The sequence below is a fragment of the Lepidochelys kempii genome, chromosome 3 (assembly GCF_965140265.1).
Source record: "Lepidochelys kempii isolate rLepKem1 chromosome 3, rLepKem1.hap2, whole genome shotgun sequence".
NCBI lineage: Eukaryota > Metazoa > Chordata > Testudines > Cheloniidae > Lepidochelys > Lepidochelys kempii.
Window position 1 is genome coordinate 25016630 of NC_133258.1, and position 23116 is coordinate 25039745.

Sequence of the window (23116 nt, forward strand, 5' to 3'; positions counted from 1 at the left end):
TCTATGGTTTGAGGACCTCCAATAACTGGTAATATTGGCAGATTCCTCAATGCATTTCTCCCTTCCTGACACCATTATTTCTTACCTGGCTCGAGCCATTTGCTCTTCATCCACCTGCTGACCTCTCTAGGCACTGGGACATGTTGGTGATGGCATGGCCTGCCTCCTCAGAGAAGGAAATAGACAGCGGAGTGTCACCAGCATCAGAGGTTCTGGGGTTCTTCAATATCTGCATAACAGAGCTTGGAGAAATTGAGTGCATATTGAGCCTTGCAGTACTCCCTATGCTAGTGCCTTGGTGCCCGGGAGTAAAGGCCCCTCCCCCAACTTCTCAGTGGGTTTGGGTAAACAATGAGTACCAGCAGAACTATTTCAGTGCCATATCTAGATATCTGACAGCTGATTTATGATGACTTCAGGGATGCTGGCAGAGAATAGATACCAATGGAGCTTGGGTGTTACCGCTGTCTCAATTATCTTGCCAAGAAAACGAGGCTGAGGGTAATGCAGACAAGGATACAGGAAATGTATGACAAATCAGGATGCTTTCAAAGTGGTAAGATACATTCATGCTAAAAGCCAAATCCTACCCCATACATTCTATAATGGAGTGCAGATGGCACTCTCCAATGCATTTGGACCCTTGATGTATTAATACTGTCAAATATTATGGAGGAGTCCATTGTTAAGGTAGTGTTGAGCTTTTCACTTAAAGCAGGACTAAATTTGCTGCGTTTCACATATTAATTATTGAATTCAGTCTCAAAATTTAACACCACTATTGTTCAGGGGAGAAGTAAATTTTATGGAACGTTTTCTGGATAAAATACTTGCCAACTTCTCTGGAGAAAACAGATTTTTTTAAAAAAATCAACCATCTATGAAATTTTAGCCCTAAGTATGTCTGATATTTATTGTTAACTATAGCTGCACAATCACAGTCACTACAAACTGCAGAGTTCACATATGTTCTATACCAGTGTCTTTTCTTAGGCACGGGCCACCACTGAAATTTAAAATTCAAACAAATTAAAGAAAGTTATTCATTATAAGAAGCATTATTTCCACCAAAAGAAGCAGATGGAACTATCCCACTGTAGGATTACTTCTGTTTTCAGGCACTTTCTTCCTGGCCCTGCTGCTTGGCCTGTCTCCCTGCTTCCTATCTCCACTCCTCCGAATTCACTAGCCTGATCATGGGGATGTAGACTGAGCTGTGGCATGATGAAAGTAGAATGACATACATGCAGTATTACTTGATACGGCTGCTCCCCAGATGTGCTGCTTAATTTGTCCCCTATCTGCTTTAAAATGATGTGGCATCTTTTGGTTTGGCTGAGTAGTCCTGCCTGTAAACAGACTCAAGCCAACCACCACTCTAGCCTTTCTCTAGCTCCCTGGCCCACTCATTCCGGGCCCCTGGCAGATGTGATCGCTTCCACCAATGAATGTCTGCACCTGACACATCTGCTTGGTTCCAAAAGACTGAAGCCTTTTTCTGGCAAACTACAAGTGGACCCCAAGAAAAAAATTGCCTCCAGAGTTTAGGTGATGGCCTGCGGTGCACACTGTGTTTGTAAGAATCTCTTCCCTCTCTGCTCACTATTAGATGGTGTAAAAGATCAGATAGAGAAGGAGACTTGCAAATTAATATACCTGAGGAGCAGAGCTTAATAGCTCAGGTCCTGAGGGTGCTCTTTCCTCTGAACTTCCCATGGCTTGCTGAAGAGGAGTCCCAATGTGACAAACCTGAGCATGTTAGCTGCACCCTACAAAGATGGGTGGGAGGGGAGCGCCTCTGGAACATGGCTGGAGGTTAAATGATCTTATACTAAACACACTGCCACTCCCAATTATGCTGTTAGAAAACAGGCTGAAGTCCGGGGTGTGTGTGTGTATGTGTGAGAATCAAGATATGGGTTGAGGACAAATGGTTGAGCTGAGACTGTGTAAGGATGTAGGTGAGCAAGAAGCATGTGGACAGGGAAGAGGGTGTCCTGTGCTAAGTCATCAGTAAATGAAGGGCTCCCTAGAGTATCTACAAAGCAGCACATGGAGAGCTCTTGATATGCCAGTGCCTCAGTGCAGACATTCCAAATTCATACTTTATGGATGTAACATGTTGTTACAGGTATTTCTACTAACAAAATATCTTAATCTGGCCCAGGTCTGAGTTCATGTTTTGTATAAGTGCTCTCTAATCATAGAGTGTGTGCATTGTGAGTGATGTTATAATTGAAAGAGTTTGTGGTATAGCTGTGAAGTTTGTTGTGCAGTGAATTGTGTGTTTTGTGTGGGAAGACCTGGGAATTAAGGCTGGTTTGATATGACTGTTTGCTTAACTGATGATTTCCTTGATTATTTTTAATTTGTTGTGTTAAGTGGGATGTGCATTTGAACATTAACTCCGTTAGTTAAGATTTTTGTTGATAACCAGAAGTACAAATATAGGTTTCAGAAAATATGCACATATATCTAGGTAAATAAGGACAAGTTGGTTACTTATGTTAATTTTCTCAAGGCTGCAAAGATTCCTTTTCTTGTTCAGCATATATTTGACTATACTGTATTTAAATCAAGTCAGTATTGGTTATCTCAGTTCATTCAGTATCAAATACAATGTATAAAATGGGTCAAATTAGCTATCCTCTTTCTTAAACATTTTTTTACCAGATTCATGAATGAATCTTGGATAAATTTAGAGGAATGATAATCTGCATGTATGCATTTACAGGGTTTTATTCTAAGCACATATCACCTGTGTGCCAGGGCAGCTAGATCTCTACAAAGTGATGCTTCTCGTTAAAAGGGGAAGTGTTTTAGCTCCGTGCATTCCTTCTTTGGGTTCTCTTTTCCTACAGTTATTAAAATGAAGTCCAACTGAGGCAAAAAATGTTGTTTCAGCCATTGCACAGAATAACTGCTCTTCAATAGCTTCCTTGGGTGTGAAGTTAATTTGCAGACAAACATACAGCACTGTGATTTGGAAAAGCAGTCTGGAGAATGTTACCTTTTTTAAAAAAAAGGTATTTGGGGACAGCAAATTCTGTTTACTGCATTTTGTAACTTAACAGGACACTGTACTCTCAAAATGTAATCTCTGCATCAACTCAGAAATATATATCTTTGTAAATTATCTTGCAATTCTTCACCAGCCCTCGGGATATATCAGCTGAAAAGTGGGGCTTATGTGAGATGACATATCACTTCATGTCATGGATACAAAATGTCCCACTGGATTGCAGTCCCTAATGCTTTCTTTGGCAAACCAATCTTTTTGAGGTAGTTGAGGTAGTGCAGATCTTACTTACAGCCAGCTATCTTCTCCCAGCAAAGTAGCATATTACATGTTTGTTAAATGCTGATTCTCCATAGCTGTTGTTTCTGGGTTGACCAGTAATCCTATAATTTGATACAGATTAATAGCAGGACATCTTCACTTTAGGATTTGAAAAATCCTACTATGTAATTTTCAATTAACAATACATAAGACTCCAGTCTACTTCCAACTGCTCTTTCTTTTCATCAGTTGAAGGATCTCACTATTGTCTCAAACATCTATCACCAGCCTGCTCTTTTCATCTTTTTGTCCTTAGTGTCTCAAACTCTTTTGACATAAAATTCTTGACTTTCTTACTAGGGCTATTTGGGAAAAAAAATGAGCTGGGGATTCTTGAATATTTGTGTGAAAATTCTCTCTCACACACACTCCTTTTTAATTCAAAATTTGTAAAATTTTGACTAGCTCTACTGTTGGCTGAAAAATAGGTGAGAAGGATGGAAATCCTCTCAGCTTTTTCTTTATCCAAATTTTGAAATTTCATTAATTTCAAAAATGTTGACCAGCTCCATTTTCTTACATTTCCTCTGTGGTGCTTAGGGATTTCAGGTACAGAAGAATCCTTTACCTCTCTAATAATTTTTTTTCATGTAACCAACTATGTGATCAGTTTAATTTTTCTTCTGGTGTTTTCCTGCATTATCTTGACAAGGAAGTATACTTCTAAACTGGAGCTGGAAGTAGGAGCTAAGGAGGTAATACTTTATTTATACTTCTCTGTAATATTGTCTTGCAAGCAAAGGGAGTTCTGCATACACAGGAGTAGTTTTCCTGAGTTGGGCAGGTACTGTGATGATCAGTGCCATAAGAACCTAGACAAATTTTTTAAAAAAAACTAGACAGGCAAAAATTAAAGCTGTGAATCACAGCACATATCTCAATATAATAGCTGAGTAGATTCAGCAGCTTCCATCATCATCTTTCACTCCAGACTTGAAACCAAATAGCAGTGCCCAAGACAGTCTCTCCAGCAAATGATATCCACTTCAGGAAGCAAGTCTTATCTCCTGAGAGTGGGGGGGGGGGAAGTAATTTCAAAAGCCCTTCTGTAAGAGTAGGATGCAGACCAAATAAACATAAGCCATATCACTTTGATAAAGGACTACCAGTATAATCTTTCATTACTTCCAGCAATAAAACAAATGAGCATTCTTCTTGAAGCACGAGGCATTGGTGATGCGGGCATTCTCATTCAAACAGATTTGGACTTGGATTGATTAGACACCTCCTATACTTCTTCCCCTTACCCCATCAAATTTGGAGTTAATAGGTAAATGATACAGAACCAGAATCTTAACTCCCAATTGGTCATGTGAATCTTCGGTATCACAACTAATGAAAACTTTTATTATCACTTATGGTGAATTTCATGATGTGCATTTTGTTAATTCAAGGGGCACTGTACTGTTTGGGTCTGACCATGTTTAAATTAATGGCTAATAGACTGAATCCTGAGTACCTGAGGCTATTCTCAGCAGGCTCTGAATTTTCTCTTTCTCATAAAGGATTTACTGCCAGAGTTTATTGCTGCCCGTGGAGGCCCTTCTTCAGGGGGTACAAAGAAAGCTGAACAAAATATCTTTCTGGGAATTCTTAGGGAATACTTTGGAGTTTTCTTAAAGCAACAAAAAGAGTCAATTTTGAACTTTGAAGGAGTTCTGTTTTATAGCAGCTTCACAAGTTATTTTGGAAGTTTTTTCTTGAGCAGGTCTTCTCTTCCATGTACTGCTTCTCTTCTCTCCCCCTGCCCTTAAAATACTTTTTTTCTAAAAGCAGGGGCTCTTCCAAAACGTTCAGTTCCAAATGGTAAGTTAAAAAGTGCCCTACAGAACTTGACACTCCATTTTTGAACTATTAGCCAATATTTGTTCTGATTTCTATTCAGGTGACTTTCAAAAATTATGATTAACTTTGGAACAACAGAGGAGAGAATTTGGGACTGTTAGTACAAATAACCATTTTATTCCCAAGAGATGCTAAACCTAAGACCAACACTTTCGAAGTAGATGGTCTTAGGTCTGTATTTAGGCACCTAAGTAAGCAGCATTTTTCTTTCTTCTTCTTCCAGGCCAATTATAGTTGTGGGTGTTTAGCATCTTTGAAAATCAAGCTGGTGACTAGCTGCCTAAATGGGAATTTATGTGCCTAATTTGAGACACAAGGGTCTGAAAATGTTGACCTTCCTGAACTCTTCTTCTTCTTTTTTTCTTTTTCTTTTTTTTTTTAATTTTAAACACCCCGACTGGTATGCTGTCATCCAAGACACTTTTTATTCATATCCCAGTGATTTCCGAGCAAAAAAACAGTGGAGCTTCAGTTCAATTCAGTTAGAAAAGTTATTGGGTCTCAGTTAGTTAGATTGTCAGCTAACTACAATTTGCAGAAATAGTCATAAAGCTTCCAAGGATCCCCTCTTCGGGCTAGCTACCAACTTGACTGTGGTCAGATATTGTCAGCCCCATTGCTCGAAGCATTTGCAACTTCTGGATGGAGAATCAAGTCTCCTGTTAATACATGAATAGAGGCATCAACCATTAGAAGAAGTAGTAGATATCTGTAGTACATTATGTTCTAAGAACTTAAGACAGTTGGAACTTATGCTCCTCCTATTCCCCTCAGATCTGCAGAGTGAAGGCCTGAGAGCATGCGGATGCTGAATGGGTTTGACCAGGCCCTTTGCTTAGGCATCCACTTTTGCAGCTTCACACTGGGGAATGCAGTTCTCCCATGAATCCCAGGTTCTGTTCCTTTGCAAATGCATTGCATCCAGGAAGTAATGTGTGTTGTGAGGTTGACACTCCCTTAATGGCCTATTGGGTACTTCTGCTCAAGGAAAGTACCAGGGCTACTTAAAGTTCAAGAAGTTGGTATGCGGGTGTTGTGAACTTCCTAGACTCTGAAAAAACAGACATGCAAGTTCCTTTAACATACATAAAAGTGCTTTTAAGTAGCAATAATTTCTCCCTTATGTGTTCCTTCACCCTTCAAAACAAAAAACCTCACAAAAGGTGCATTGGTCCTTGAAAGACCAACAAGTTTAGAAGGGAAAGCTGCGTTTGGAGTTGGAACCAGAAAAAGTGAAACCACTGCCTCTTACTTTTTTGTAAGCACCTCAATGAAATGCCTTCGCTGCAAGCATCCAAAATAAATTCTCCTTGCACATGCTCATACTCATGAAATTTCTGGTTACTTGGTTTCATTTTGACTAATTTGAGTTTCCTACCTTCTAATCGAGTTTATAAGGAAAGCTGATTTAAATCTTAACCATAGAGAGGTTAACATCTGTATCCTAATACTTTTTAGGGGAAAAAAATCATTGCATTTAATGGTGTTTGGAGTCCTTTTAAGTATAGTATTTGCTGTAACAAGTAATGCTGGGAGAGAGGAGTATTCAAGCTCATAAAATACCTTTTGTATAATTGCTTTTGATAAATGAGGGTGGGGACTCAATGTTACTGTGACGTTAAACTTAAAGACATGACTACAGCATACATACAGTATCTTTCATTCTATGCTGTTTTCTGTATTATTAGTGCTGGGTGATGAGCTATGCATTACAGCTGTGCAGTAATGGGCAGTGTTGACAAGTTGGGCTCAAAGCAATGCCTTCAAGGCATCATGCTCTCTTAATGTTCATGTCAGTCAAAGCCAGACAGGTGTGATGCTTTTGGCAGATATGATGCCTCACCCAGTGACATGCCAAGATTGGTCTGCTTTAAAAGGAGACATTTTAACTTGCATTTGGCTTCATTTTCAACTCCCTGAAGAGGCCACCCAAGACCTTGCATTACCCCAGCCTCATTAACTTCAGTGCCTTTGCTCCACATCACAAATTTCTTTGGGACAGCAGGATGTATTGATTGGCTTTATATTGTCCTCATGTCGTACAATTTTAGTGATATCCCAGATATTTGCACCAGCTTCACCACAGAGACCATCCTTTTGTATATTTGACTGATAAGCAAGGTGCTGCCTGACAGTGGCTTTTGCACAGCTAATGTTGATGCATACTTGGCAGTTGCTACACTTCCAGCAATTGCATGGTCTGAAACATCATTTGAATCAGGGATGTTAGACTCTGAGGAAACTGAAGGCAAGTTGGGTTTTTACCCCTCTATAAAGAAGGAGGAGACACAATGATTTTTTTCCCCAGAACATCTGACTCCAGTGTTAGTAGGAAAATGGCCTGGATTGTCCCTTCTGCTTCATAGCCATTAGGACCCCATGGCAAGCATTTTGAGGAGTACATCAAGAGGCTGCTCTTACAGATAGCGTAAATGATTACCACTGGTCTGTTCATGACTAGTTCGTTGAATAACAACATCCTTGCATCTCCCTGTTTATCTCTAATGGGGCTGATGAAGTATTTTTTTCTCAAGGGGTTACAATAGTTATGCTTACCACCTTCCCCATGACAATTTGCTGGTGGAGGCTGTAAAAGGCAAAGCCAATCTGGCCACTTTGGAGGCTTTGATACAGGATTTACCAGTTGGTAGTGCTGGCAATTCATATTAGGCAAGCATCACTTGAAGCTGGTGATGTCTATTTTATTTCCTCCAAGAGAGATGCAGTGAACTTTCAATGATAACCAGTGAGCATATAGGCAACGAGACTTCACCAGCATCACTTGAAACATCAGCACCTGATGTGTCACTGAAGGCAGTTGTATCTAGCATGGGTGCTTGTTGGCTCTCTTGGCTGTGTTCATACTTTTACAGTAGAACTCAGAGTTATGAACACCTTGAGAATGGAGGTGGTTCGTAACTCTGAAATGCTTGTAACTCTGAACAAAATATTATGGTTCTTTTAAAAGTTTACAACTGAACGTTGACTTAATACAGTTTTAATTAATTAAAGTCTTGTATTAATTTCGGAAAATAGAAGTGAATTATCTGGGCTGTCACAGTTGTCCTAACTAGAGGGAATTTCATGGATGGGGATGTCTCCTGCTGCCAGGGACTGACAGGTCTGGTTCTACTCTCAAGCTGCAAGGAGGCTGAAGTAGCCATTGTAATGGATTTTTGGACCTTATTACTCAAAGAAAGGAAACTTTCAGTTAAGCACAGTTAGGTTGTCCTAGTTTCTAATTTATTTACTTCTGAAAAATGCCTTTAACTTTTTTCTGTGCAATGTTGTTGTAGCCATGTGAGTCCCAGCATGGTAGAGAGACCAGTTGGATGAGGGTATATCTCTTATTGGACCAACTTCTGTTGGTGAGAGAGAGAAGTTCTCGAGCTTACACATGAAGAGCTCTTGTTCAGGTGTAAGCTTGAAAGCTTGTCTCTCTCACCAACAGAAGTTGGTCCAAGAAGAGAGAGAGTACCTCACCCACCTTCTCTCTCAATATTTTGAACATTTGAGTTTATTGTCTTGAGAGGAGTGGGGGGGAATTGAGCAAAGCCACTGGTTCTGATCTAAAGCCCACCAAAATCAATGGGAATTGACTTGGATCAGCTTTGGATCAGAGCCTGATTCTGATCTTCCTTTCTTTGATATAAAGGAATAACTTCTTTGAAGTTAGTGGAGTCATACCAGAATAAAATCAGAATCAATTATGACTGATCCAATTGGAGTTAACTCCATAAATGGAACTGAATTATGTTGACATTCATATTTCATTTATAATGTGACATTGTGTATTTGCTCTTTATGTTTCTTAGATGCACAGCCTACAGATGGAGAAAGGGAGGTATGGAATCAGATCAATGCAGTTTTACAGGATTCTGAAAGCTTGCTTGCAGACCTTCAGGCTTACAAAGGAGCTGGACAAGAAATAAGAGATGTATGATAATATAGCAATGACATTTCTCTTGAAGAAACATCAAGTAATAGCCTGCAGTATTTATTTCTACTTTGCATGCCAGATAGTTCACAAAAGTTATTTATATTAAAAGTACTCAGTAAAACTGTACTTATAAAATACATTAGATATTTAGAATTTACACTAACTCTTTCAATGATAAAAGAAAAAGAGTACTTGTGGCACCTTAGAGACTAACCAATTTATTTGAGCATAAGCTTTCGTGAGCTACAGCTCACTCAATGATAGGTACAGTACGGTTAGTAGTGTTTCATTTAGACATCTTAATGTTAATACAATTAAATACTGTACTTTGCTTCTGAGAACACATTTTATGTACCCTTATGGGGGAAAAAATTAACGTCCATATTTAGAAAAAATTTCAATATCATTAAGGCACTGTAAAATTAGGAAAAATGCAAAATAGTTTCTGTTCTATGTAAGACTGTAAAATGACACCATAAAAATACATCACAATTACAATTCTACAGATGATCATCTAAGGAAAAGCTTCTGAAATGCTCCAATTATCTGCTAGCATTCAGAATTGTATCGATCTACTTTAGCTCTCACTTGACCTGGGGTGTTTTCCAAGTTAGGGGTGAGGGTCTCTGATACAAGATCTTCATGATTATCATTAGTGAGAGCAGTTGGTTACTTAACAGCCAAAACCTAGTTCTAAAGTAGTGACGGAACTCCCATTCACTGCGAAGGGCCCAAGCTTTGACCCTGTAAACCCTTTTCAGTGTGAGTGTAGTACAAATGGCCTTCGTTAATGTTTCTGCTATGGATAATTTGACCTAAAAAGAAAAAGAGGACTTGTGGCATCTTAGAGACTAACAAATTTATTTGAGCATAAGCTTTCGTGAGCTACAGCTCACTTCATCGGATGCATGCAGCAGAAAATACAGTGGCGAGATTTTATATACACAAAGAACATGAAACAATGGGTGTTACCATACATATTGTAACAAGAGTCATCAGGTAAGGTGAGCTATTAGCAGCAGGAGAGAGGTGGCGGGCGGGCGGGGAACCTTTTGTAGTGATAATCAAGGTGGGCCATTTCCAGCAGTTGACAAGAACGTGTGAGGAACCATGTGGTGGGAGGGGGGAATAAACATGGGGAAATCATTTTACTTTGTGTAATGACACATCCACTCCCAGTCTTATTCAAGCCGAAGTTAATGGTGTCCAGTTTACAAATTAATTCCAATTCAGCAGTCTCTCATGGGAGTCTGTTTTTGAAGTTTTTTTGTTGAAGAATTGCCACTTTTAGGTCTGTAATCGAGTGACCAAAGAGATTGAAGTGTTCTCCGACTGGTTTTTGAATGTTATAATTCTTGACATCTGATTTGTGTCCATTTATTCTTTTACATAGAGACTGTCCAGTTTGGCCAATGTACATGGCAGAGGGGCATTGCTGGCACATGATGGCATATATCACATTGGTAGATGTGCAGGTGAACGAGCCTCTGATAGTGTGGCTGATGTGATTAGGCCCTATGATGTTGTCCCCTGAATAGATATGTAGACATAGTTGGCAACGGGCTTTGTTGCAAGGATAGGTTCCTGGGTTAGTGTTTTTGTTGTGTGGTGTGTGGTTGCTGGTGAGTATTTGCTTCAGGTTGGGGGGCTGTCTGTAAGCAAGGACTGGCCTGTCTCCCAAGATCTGTGAGAGTGATGAGTTGTCCTTCAGGATAGGTTGTAGATCCTTGATGATGCTTCTGAAGCATGCTGCTGTATGTGGGTGCTGCATTTTGAATGAATAGTTTTAAAATAGTTCCCAGGACTTCATTAAATGATAGTTTCTACCACAGCTGAAACAGATGCCTTGATATTTTTGTTTTGCTATTTTTTAAAAAGCCCTTGACCTTGTATTTTTGGCTCTTTTTTTTTTCTTTCACACAATAGCTTTTGTCTTACAATTGTTCTAGATCTTTTTCAAGAAATATTTTAAAAACTACCATATTGGAAATCTTCCTATATTTATATTTAAAAGCCTGGTTCTTTATTCCAGTGTCATATGTATATTTACAGTAATATTGTCATTGCAGGCAATACAAAACCCAAATGATATCCAACTTCAAGAAAAAGCTTGGAATTCAGTGTGTCCTCTGGTTCTGAGGTTGAAGCAGTTTTATGAGTTTTCACTCAGACTAGGTGAGTGCCTCATATATTTCTTTTAACCGATATTATTTTCATATACAGATATGCAAATTTTCTCTTTTTCTGAAAGCTTAGAGCAGTGGTTCCCAAACTTGTTCCGCCGCTTGTGCACGGAAAGCCCCTGGCGGGCCGGGCCAGTTTGTTTACCTGCCACATCCACAGGTTCGGCCGATCGTGGCTCCCAGTGGCTGCGGTTCGCTGCTCCAGGCCAATGGGAGCCACTGGAAGCAGCGGCCAGTTGGTCCCTCGGCCCGCGCTGCTTTCAGCAGCTCCTGTTGGCCTGGAGCAGCAAACCGCAGCCACTGGGAGCCGCGATCAGCCGAACCTGTGGACAGGGCAGGTAAACAAACTGGCCCGGCAGGGACTTTCCCCGCACAAGCGGCAGAACAAGTTTGGGAACCACTGGCTTAGAGAGTTGTACCATTAATTCGACTATAGTGCCTAGATTTCTATCTTCTGTGAAGCCTGTAGGTTCTGTTTTCACACATCTGAACATAAATATATCCAGATGTAATTTTTGGAATTTATTAGAAGCAGCATGAAGCCATATGCGTTAACATTTAGGGTTCTAGCCAGCCCTTGAGTATGTTTTCACTAAGAGAGAGCATCTAGAAAGAGCTGGGAAAGAGGGTCTGGGTTAGGATTCCTGAGTGGAATGGGGAACAAGTATAGACAACCTTCAGGTCCACTAGGCTGCGTTTTCCCCTCCCAAAGCCTTTGTAGGAGATTATCCCTGCATCCTGTATTGCCAGGTCCCTCACTTTGCACTCATAATCCTCATGTTGGATCCCAGTGGCATCGGTGACGAAGGTTGGATACTTTTTTGGCAGAGTCCCAGAAGCATCTTCATATTGAAGGGTGGGGGTGACCATTAGGGGGAGTAAGGTGGATGAAAAGTCTGAGGGACTGCGTGCAATAGATCTTTCTTTAGCATTTGTGTATGGGAAGGACTGTCAAAAAATTAGGGATGTGGAAGGTCTCTTTTGAGAGAGGAGAGAGAAGACCAAGATGATGTGAAGAACTGGGAGTGATGGCAGAGAGTGAGGAGCCAGTTGGTGGTGGTGGTTGTTGGTTTTGACCCTATCCCTCATTTTAGAATCCTAAGGACAATTACTAATTATGTCCTTAGGGCTCCGCAGTTTACAGAGGGCCTTTCTTCTTGAAAAATTCTTATTTAGAAATCAAGTTTGTTACAAAAATAGTTATACATATGGCATAAAGCATCAAGATACAAATTGACATTGTGTCAAAAATGCAAAAGCCATGACTTACTACACATTGTGCTTTTTATCTTCCTTAGAGAAAACACTACAGAGCTTATTAGAATCATTGACCTGTCCACCCTATACTCCAACTCAACACCTGGAACGAGAACAGGCTCTAGCCAAGGAGTTTGCAGAAATATTACATTTTACTCTCCGCTTTGATGAACTTAAGGTTAAAAATATTTTTTAAATATACACTGAAACATTTCCTTGCATTTTGAAGTGTGTTATATACTGATTCTTTTTATCCATTAAGATGAGAAACCCAGCCATTCAAAATGACTTCAGTTACTACAGACGGACAATAAATCGCAACAGAATAAACAATATGCATGTAAGTAAATGGAACTTGGACTTTTTGTTTTCACTCTGGAGTTTATGGATGTGCATTCCCGCCACTGGTGGTAACGTTTTTTGCAGTGGTTTACAAGATGCCTACATTAAAGGCCATATTGTCAACTCCTTACATTGGTGAGCAATTAATCAGACAAGTTGTACCATTGACTGTAATGAGACTACTCACGTAAATAACGGCTCACTGGTGTGAGTATACAGTTTATCTGTTTCTCCCTGCTGGTAACATTTTTGAAAGGAGTGTCATTTATTAACTATTTTTTCTTCATATTTTTATCAGATAGACATTGAGAATGAAGTAAATAATGAAATGGCCAACAGAATGTCTCTATTTTATGCAGAAGCCACACCAATGCTCAAAACACTCAGCAATGCCACAACACACTTTGTATCAGAAGTAAGTGATAAGATTTTTTGCATTATTTTCTAACATTTAGTTGTACAATTTGGTTTAATGATCATGGTTGTGTTTAATTTTTCTAGAACAAAACCCTACCGATTGAGAATACAACAGATTGTTTAAGTACTATGGCCAGTGTATGTAAAGTAATGTTGGAAACACCGTAAGTTTATTTATCAGTTCAATCTTTTTGGGGGAGGGGGGAGGGGTCTGCTTAAGTAGCCATCTAGCATGTGAGCAGTTTTTGCAAACTAAGTCTAGTATGTATGCCTTAAATTAAAATATCTTTCTAATATCTTAGATTTTTATAGAGCAACCAGCCTGGTAGTTGCTCTATAAAAGTTTAAGATAGATATTTTAATTTAAAGCATACATACGAGACTTATGAGTAGACAAAGAACTAATATAAGCAAGTCATGCCTCCTGTCTTGACTAGTATGAATATTTTTCATTAATACATTAACAGTTTTGCCCAGGGAGGTTCACAGCATAAGGCTCTGATTCAGCAGAGTGTTAGAATTGGTACATAGACTTCAGTGGGACTACTTGCATCCATAAAGTTATGTGCATACTCCTGTGTTTTGCTGGATTGGAGGTCTAATTTCTTAGAAGATTCCCAAACAATTGTATATGAGGTAATCTTCCTGTAGTTGATATCACAAAACCAGATACTTCAGTCTGAGCTATGACATTTTTATAGACAAACTGGTGGAAACAAAGATAGTCTTTTTGGGTGGTGGTTTGGGTTTTTGTTTGTTTCTGAAAATACTGGAGGGTCTGGAGAAGTATATATTCTATTTCTTGATCAGGGAACTCGTTTATTTGAATTGAATCTCCATTTTGCTGTAAATCAGCCAATGGAGAGAGTTTTCACTCAGTTGTGATGTTTGGTCAAGTCTACCTTCATTGCAACAGTTTTTATATAAAATTTATCTAAATAGATAGAAGATAAATAGAACAACAACAAAAAAAGACATCTTGAAATGCTCCTCTGCTTTGATGCCTACAAAAACGGCTGTGATATGACCATGGCTTACCAAGTTGATCCTAGTCATTGGTTACTCTGTGCTCCCTCCCCAATTTGTTTGTATCCATTTCCTATTCAGATTAAGGAAACTCTTGGAAGTAGAGACCATCTTCTCATTATATGCTTGTACAGTGCCTAGTACAATGGGTTTGGTCCTCTAGGCATTACCACAATATAAACAGCAAATATTATCAGTACCCCCATTGTAGAAGAGAGGGATGTAAATAACAGAATAACTGATTTCTTCCCAAGCACAGGACCCCGTTGTACGTTAGCAAGGAGTACATGTGTCCAATATTCTGCAAACATTAATTCAATCCTCATAATACAGCTGTGAACTCCTAGATCAATATTTTCACATTGGGAAAGCATAGCTGCAAAAGAAAATGCCTAAAGCCATATAGGGAGTTGGTATCCGAACTGAGAATCCCTCTGCTCAGTTTCTGTACTCAGTTGACAAGAACAAAGGGAGAGTATACTAAAATGACAAAAGGAACATAGACTATATTGTCTTTACCTTTAACTCAAATGTCATTACTCCTTTTAGAAAGGGACTATTACATAATTTTACTGGGTCCAAGGGATTTATTTAAATAAAATAAGCTAAAGATTGTGTGATGAGGAAGCCAGTGCTTATTTTTTGGCCTTTTTTAATTGTAGTCTAGTTGTAGTTTTCGTTTTGTACAATCCATCTTTATGAAAGGAATCCTTTAATTTTACTTACTGTTATGGCTTCTGCTGCAGTTTATCTACCAGTTCTAAAATGTCCTGGCATGATGCTTTTAGGCAGATGGTGGGAGGAGATATTGAAGGTCAAAGAAGGTAATAGTAGTACATCTCCAGTGAACTCTCCTTCCATTTACCCTAACATTCCAGGAGCTATGACATACTAAAAATTATCATTGTCCTAGGAATTGAATTAACAAAGCCTTAAATATGATAAAATGTAAGATACAATATTTTATTCTTACTGATGGGGAAAAAAAATCTCGTGACCTTTTTTAATTCATCCTCCCTCTGTTCCATATTTCATATCTTAGTGACCCTTAATCTTAGCTAAGGGTTATTACCGAGGGTTGTGGTGGTTTCTCCATCACTGACAATTTTTAAATCAAGATTAGATGTTTTTTCTTAAAAAGATGCGCTGGGAATTACAGTTAAACATGTTCTTCGTTCAGAAGAGAGCAAGAAAAAGTAACTTATGTTAGATGATTCAGTTTTTGTTGCCCATCTTGACATCTGATAGGAAGCTGATTTTCATAAGTGTTGAGCATCTGCCACTTTATTTTGAGTGCATTAAATTTTTCGTACCCATCTTGACACCTTAATCAGTTGCTTTTCAGAATTTAGGCCCATGAGCTTACAGAAAGAGGTAGCATAATTCAGGAGAATTTTAAGGGATTAAAATCATTCAGATAGAGTGGCTAATAGGTATAATGGAATTCCAGTTGATAAGCTAAAGGGGTGTTTGTTTTGTATTTGCTGGCCACTTGGGTCAGGAGCAGATGTTTTCACTGAAAATATGCCTATCCCTATACTAGTTACAGTTATTCTTCGCAAGAGATTGTATTGCCATCCTGGTACAACTGTTGGTTTTTAAAGACAATAAAATAAGGAATGGGACATTTTCAAAATTGCACAGCTTTGTCCTGTCTGCTTCATATAAGTTTTACCACTGACTTCATTGGAAGCAGAGTTAGGCAAATGCTGATTGCTTTCAAAAATACCAACTGAAAACTTTTTTAAAAGCATAATTTTAACATTGATTTTTAAATCATAAAGGAGACAGATGAATAGTTATCAGACATTTCCCAATGTCAGTGCTCATAGCTGGTTTCTGATTATATGCTATTATTGTTACTACATTATTTAAACAAGAAAAAAATAGAGTTCAGGAACTCAAAGTAAAGGAATTGTGAAGTACAGCTTCTAGTTTTTGAAAATTAACAAGGTTCACCATTCTCCTATTGGTGACTTTCATTTAAGAAATCAGCAGAAAAGTCGCCAATTAAAACAATAAAGGAGTTAATCTGAACCTCTGATGTAGGTAGTGGTTGAGAAATATAGCATAGACTAGTCTCAGGCCTCTTTTTTGCTCAATTCATTTTTCACCTCCCTGATGATGATTTCAAGGAGTAACTGTTGTAGTGACTGTTTTAACTTTGCCATCCACATATAAGGGTATGTCTACACTACGAAATTAGGTTGAATTTATAGAAGTCGTTTTTTTAGAAATCGTTTTTATATATTCGAGTGTGTGTGTCCCCATAGAAAATGCTTTAAGTGTATTAACTCGGCGGAGTGCTTCCACAGTACCAAGGCAAGCGTCGACTTCCGGAGTGTTGCACTGTGGGTAGCTATCCCACAGTTCCCGCAGTCTCCGCTGCCCATTGGAATTCTGAGTTGAGATCCCAATGCCTGATGGGGCTAAAACATTGTCACGGGTGGTTCTGGGTACATATCGTCAGGCCCCCATTCCCTCCCTCCCTCCCTGAAAGTAGCAGCAGACAATCGTTTCGCGCCTTTTTTCTTGAGGAAATGAGATTCAAAAGTTTGCGGTTCTTTTCCTGTCTACCTGGCCAGTGTATCTGAGTTGAGAGTGCTGTCCAGAGCGGTCACAATGGAGCACTCTGGGGTAGCTCCCAGAGGCCAATACCGTCAAATTGTGTCCACAGTACCCCAAATTCGACCCGGCAAGGCCAATTTAAGCGCTAACCCACTTGTCGGGGTGGAGTAAGGAAATCGATTTTAAGAGCCTTTTAAGTCAAGTTAAGGCTTCATCATGTGGACGGGTGCAGGTTTACATCGATTTAACGCTGCTAAATTCGACCTAAAGTCCTAGTGTAGGCCAGGGCTGAGGCTTCCATTTGAAAGGCAAATGAAATCTTGATAGGAATGTTACCTGTTCACTACTCATATTTAAACAACAGAAGTAGCTTTACTTTGAATTCCTATCGTTTTGGCATTCTAATAGTGAATAATGAGCACTGTCTATCTTTATAACCTTCCATATCTGTGGAGACCTCCAGCAAATGTCTAAAATTCAGGGTTTGATAGAGATGATAATATGATCTTTGAAGAAGTAGTGGAAGATTTTACTGTACCATCAGTTGTTTTCTGTTTTTTTTTTCTCTCTCTCTCCCTGTAAACTGCCAAGTTGATTGATTCAAGGATCATTACTGGTGTTGGTTTCCTTAAAAGCTTATTGATTTACATTTATTGATTTCCATGCACTAATACTCTAGTTTGAGAATAAAGTTCTCATGTGAAACACATGAAAGAATAAATTGTGCTATGCAGAATCAGTCAAGAATTCTTTTTTTCCAGAGAATACAGAAGTCGGTTCACCAGTGAAAAGACTCTTATGTTCTGCATGAGAGTAATGGTGGGTGTTATTATTCTCTATGATCACGTTCATCCCGTGGGAGCTTTTTCTAAGACATCAAAGATTGACGTAAGCGTAATTTACAAAGAAGATTTTTTTAATGCTCTGTAGATTAGCTAAATATTTGTCTATAGATTTCTTCCATAGAAGTTTAGGCTTTTATACGACTCATTTTCAGTTGTTTTCAAATTTTGTATCGGACACTGGTGCTCATTTGTCGTGTATTAAGCAGTTCTGTTGCTTTACTAGATGTTCTATTACAGTAAAATTGCAGTGTAGACATTCTGGGATAAACTAACCCTGTAATTTGTCAGTTCTAAAACTCACTTTTTGGAAGTGTTTTTAATCTAAATAACCAGCTATTCCATGCGGTTACTAGTTTGGCTGAGACCCAAACTAAGCCTAAAGTTTATCTGTTTAATGCTGACTGAGAACTTTTAGCTTAAGTTTTGGTGAGCATAGTAATGAAGTGAAATCAACCTTTAATGTCTTACATATATACAGGAAAAAGTACCTACCTATTTACACAAGGTGCTTTGGACAAATTTAATTCTACAATCAGTTAAACAGCTAACCTTCAACAAAACTAAACTACAACTGACAAAAGAAAAAAAGTTTTCCCTAGCAGTTTCCCCTCCCACATACAAAAAAAATTTGGGCATCTGTGTTTTTTTTTTTATAATATTGGTGATATTAGCTTTCATAGTCTATTTCATCTGTTGATCTCAAAGCACGTTACAAAGACTCTTTCACTGACTCCGTATTACAGTGAGGAAATTGAGGCACATATAGGCAAATTGACTTTCTCAAGGTCACAGAGCAGGACAGTGGTAGAGGTGAGACCAGATTTCCTTATTCCAGTGTCTTACCCAATGGACCATGCTGCCACAGAAATACAACACTTGAAATGTTGCCAAAAGCCCAATTGTATATGATTAGCTTTCCTAATATATATGACGATTGTTTCACAATGCTGTTATCAAATAAATGTGAATCATTTGCCTGGCACTTTATTATGTATTCTAATCCAAGTTTATAACAGTATAGGTAGCTAGATACAAAGTAAAAAGGAATTGGTAGGCAGGAGACACTCAAGTCAGTTTTTAGAGTGTGCAAAGGGGACCCAAATCTTAATTTCAAGTGTAAAGTGCATGTCCTAGTATGAATACTTCCAGTATTTCAGACTCGTCTATTCAAATGGAAGGTCAGTTTTCTGTAGAAGACAATTCTCCTCTCCAAGCCAGCAATCTCTTGGGAAAAGTTTTGGCGCACTCTACAGACAGTGGAGAAAATGAGCCATTTCTTGCCCTCTGAGTTTCCTAGGTTCTGATTGTTTCTGTTCTTGAAAAACGCTGCTTTCCTGCCGAGTAACTTGGGTGACTGTTTTGGGCAGAGCTTCTGCCTTAAGCTGCACCCATCTATCTGTGGATTGCTGTGAGCTCGACTGGATTTCCCATACAGGGAGAATGAGTAACTGGCTAATGTCCATTTGATTACTCAGTGAGTAAAGGCTGAGACAGACATTTTCCAGATCATCTTGTGCAGCTAATCCATAGACCTGGCACTAGTTAAGAGCATCTGGGAAGTGCTTAACTGAACCTCCATTTATTCACCTACAGATTTAGACACGCATTGGTATCTCAAATTGAGAGGAAAGACTGACCTGTGGTTAAAACTCTGCAATGGGTCTTGGCAGTAGAGCTGTCCAGACGATTCTGTTTCCCAGATTTTGAAGTTTTGAAATTTTGTTTTCATTCTGCATAGGAACAAAACCAAAACATTTTAAATGTTTTTGCAAAAAACAAAATTGTCAGGGGAAACAGTAGGGGTTCTGTATGGCCACCACCTGGTGGTTAGGATAGTGGCTGGGGATGTGGGAGACCCAGATTCAAGTCCCTGCTCTGCGTGATTTTGAAGTGATCTGGGATGAAAAATTTTGTTTGGAATCAGGTGGGGCAGGGACTTAACCTGTGTTTCCCACATTCCAGCCATGCCCAAACCATTAAACTATAGTCTCCTCTTCTCTCTCTCTGCCCCCCCACCCTCCAAAATAAAATAAAATAACCCTTTCCTAATTAGAGTTTTAGAGAAATACACATCTCCATAATGTGGTATTCAGTTCAGTTGTAATCGTGTCGGTCCCAGGATATTAGAGACACAAGGTGGGTGCGGTAATACATTTTATTGGGCCAACCAACATCTGTTGGTGAGAGAGACAAGCTTTTGAGCCACGCAGAGCTGCTCTTCTCTGGCACGGGTTGTAGGGCTTAAAAATTGCTATGTAGACATTCCGGCTTGGGCTGGAGCCTGAACTCTGGGACCCTCCACTCTTGCCCGTTATTTAGTATAATGACATTTTACTGTTCATGTTCACTGGCTGTATGAAACGTATCTGGAAATAAAGCTGACCTGTATTGGTTAGGTTTTTATCTGTTTTCAGATACTGCAAATTCTATATTGTTCAATAGTCATATGCTTCTGTTCCCAGATGAAGGGGTACATAAAAGTTTTAAAGGAACAGCCTCCTGATACCGTGGAAGGCCTTCTGAATGCTCTCAGGTATGTACAGGGGTAGATAGAAGAGTATAGTGTGAAGTGCTCAGGCCATATGGTAAGGGGGCAGGGAGGCATGCACAGATCTAAGGTACGTAGATGTACTAAACGAGGATTCCAAAAGAGCAGAATATATTTTGATTATTTCTAAGCAAAATTAATGAGACTGTTTTGAGAGCATGGAGATGAAATGGGTGAATGGTAATGGAACCACTGACTGTCTTCTATGAAAGTGTTAATATCCAACCATACAACTACACCATCCATTTTAGAGTTATGTTCCCAGCAGTAGCTTTGTTTTCCATAGGGAAAATGAGGAAACTATGTTTAATATACATAAACCTACTATATTTAGTAAAACTTCATATTAATTTGCAGAACCGCTAACAAAGCTTTGAGGATGTCCTAATTCATGTTCATTATTTGTATATTACACTTTCACTTTGTATTCCTAGGTTCACTACAAAACACCTGAATGATGAGTCTACTTCCAAGCAAATTCGAGCTTTGCTTCAGTAGTCCCTTCTGAGACAAGTGGATCTATGTATTGATCACAGAAGATGTGTATGTTTACATAATTTAATACAGATTGGTGTTAATACTTGTGTGTATGTTCTTCACATCACTGAAATCTATGAATCTTTAGTCATAATATGACTGACTTTATGTAGCACAATCTCCATTTACATGTCCGCCTTATCTTTTTACATCAGCTACATCTATAACAGTCTGTTGTCGTCTGTGTTTGTTTAATCCAAAAAAAGCCGCCTCTTTCACAGAAGTAAGCAGTAGTAAGGACAAAATGGACTAAACCATAGGGGTGAAATCTTGCAGGAGAAATTTAATATGAATTAAAATAAAAGTGAAATTGTCTCATTTTCTTTTTTAGTGTGCTGTTTAGTTGGAAATTTAGTTTTACATAAAGTTCTCCATTGAATTTTTATGGAATGAAGGTTATTTGAATGTTCAGCACCATTGCATGAGACGCAACATGTTTTGTATTAGGCAGAAGGAAAAGTGGCCACTTACTGCTCATTCTTGCCTGGCTGATAACAGCCAACAAATTCTCTTGCCAAAGACGACATTTTGTCTCTTCGGTTTATGATGTAACCCTTTCCATTCCACAGTTGAGAAATTAATATCCTGTTTCAGGTTTAATGTACTTACTTGTAAAATGCAGTTCAAGACTATCCTCCTATTCAGACAACTTTGTATTACTGAAGAAGAAAAATACTCTTAGGCCTAATGCCTGAAGCTTGGAGAATAAGGAGGAAGTACTAAAGCTTTGTGTACACTTGAAATCTTATGCCAATTTCCCAAATAAAATCTAAGGGTCTGTCTATACTGAAATAAAACACCTGCAGCTGGCCCAGGTCAGCTGACACGGTCTCAAAGGGCATGGGCTGCAGGCTATAAAATAGCAGTGTAGATGTTGGGTCTTGGGCTCGTAGAGTCCCAAACCCTGGGTTCTAACCCAAGCCTGAATGTCTACACTGCTATTTTATATCCCCAATCCCCACAACACGGGCCAGCCACAGGTCTCTTTGTAGTGTAGACATACCTTAAATGGGCAAAAAGCCTTTTTGCTGGTATAACTGTCTGTACTAGAGCCTTCTGCTGATATAAAAACATTGTAAAGACTCTCTCACCCCTAACTGACATTATTATACCAGCAAAAGTTTCTAGTGTAAACCTGGCCTTATTAGAGCAGGAGTGATATAAAGAGGGTTTGACTGTGTTTGGGAGTTGAGCTATTTGAGTCAAACTCCTTTATAGGACTTCTTATCAGCCAATACCATGTGAAAACTGAGAAGTTTCAGTTGCTTACTTAGCTGTTGTTTTCAAATGTGACTTATACTTTCAAGAAGTTGAGTTCCTCACTGAGTTACATTTGTTCTTATTTTCTCCAGTCGAAGGAATAAAGGTCTTTTGCAAAAACCAGAAAAGTGCTCTTTTGAGTGTCTGAGTGACCTGCAGCAGCTGTGAATTTTCTAGCAGAGAGGATCACGTTTTCAAAAACGTGCACTAAATTTTGCATGCTTGGCTTACATGTTGCATGTAAACTCTAAGGCATATGCATAAACCCTGATTTGTGTATCCGTATATATGTCGGAGTTTGTGTGCAGTCACTGGAGTTTTCATGAATGTACTTCAGAAAATGTGGCCCTTTAATGTTTTCGAGGTGTAATGTTGCACGCTAGAAACTGTACTGCACTGCTACGAAGTTACTTATCAATGTCAGTTCCTAGGCAGTATTTAGTTTGCAAGCTCTTTGGGGTAGGGGATTGCCTTCTGTTTTATATTTACACAGCACTTATTACTCTGAGGCTTCAATTCTGATTGGGGCCTCAAGAAGCTAACGTAATGCAGATAATAATCTTTCTGATTCTACTATACAGCTGCTGCTGAGTACTCAAGTGTCATCAGAAACAGTTTAATATAAGGATATTTACCAAATGTTCTTGAAAAAAGTACTTTTGCCATTGTTAGCTAAATGGACTATAGATTTGTAGTGGATCTGGTAGATTCTTTATTTGCTAAATTTCCTAAAGTTAATACTTGCCTATCTGTAATTATAATTGTTAAACATTGAAGTCTTTTAAGAGTCAAAAGAGGAGAGCTGTATAATAAAGAAAAATGTAAACCTGAAAGCGTTCTTAAAGTTGTCATGTGCTGTTCGCAAATGTCAATGCATTTCTTTGCCTGATGTGACGGGGCTATTTTGTACAGAAGTTTGTTTGAAATAATAAAAAGTTTGGTACCTTCACAGCATTTGGATTGTCTGTAATTTATACAGTGGGTAATAAGAAAGGAGGATATGGATTG

At 38.8% G+C, this 23116-nt stretch overlaps 1 protein-coding gene across 6 annotated transcripts in view; it reads left to right on the forward strand.

The window, feature by feature from the left end:
- Positions 1 to 23059, forward strand: part of CYRIA (CYFIP related Rac1 interactor A) — a 75237-nt gene extending 52178 nt beyond the window's left edge. For 4 of the 6 annotated variants that reach the window (XM_073335967.1, XM_073335966.1, XM_073335968.1 and 1 more), the window contains 9 exons: positions 9001 to 9122; positions 11195 to 11300; positions 12607 to 12743; positions 12828 to 12905; positions 13206 to 13322; positions 13409 to 13488; positions 17680 to 17806; positions 20226 to 20296; positions 20746 to 23059. In XM_073335967.1, coding sequence (XP_073192068.1) covers positions 9001 to 9122; positions 11195 to 11300; positions 12607 to 12743; positions 12828 to 12905; positions 13206 to 13322; positions 13409 to 13488; positions 17680 to 17806; positions 20226 to 20296; positions 20746 to 20809 — 902 coding nt within the window. In that variant the 3' untranslated portion in view covers positions 20810 to 23059. Of the gene's footprint in view, positions 1 to 9000; positions 9166 to 11194; positions 11301 to 12606; positions 12744 to 12827; positions 12906 to 13205; positions 13323 to 13408; positions 13489 to 17679; positions 17807 to 20225; positions 20297 to 20745 lie in introns of all 6 variants that reach the window. The other 2 variants (XM_073335971.1, XM_073335970.1) reach the window with 2 other exon arrangements.
- The last annotated feature ends 57 nt before the right edge of the window (positions 23060 to 23116 follow it).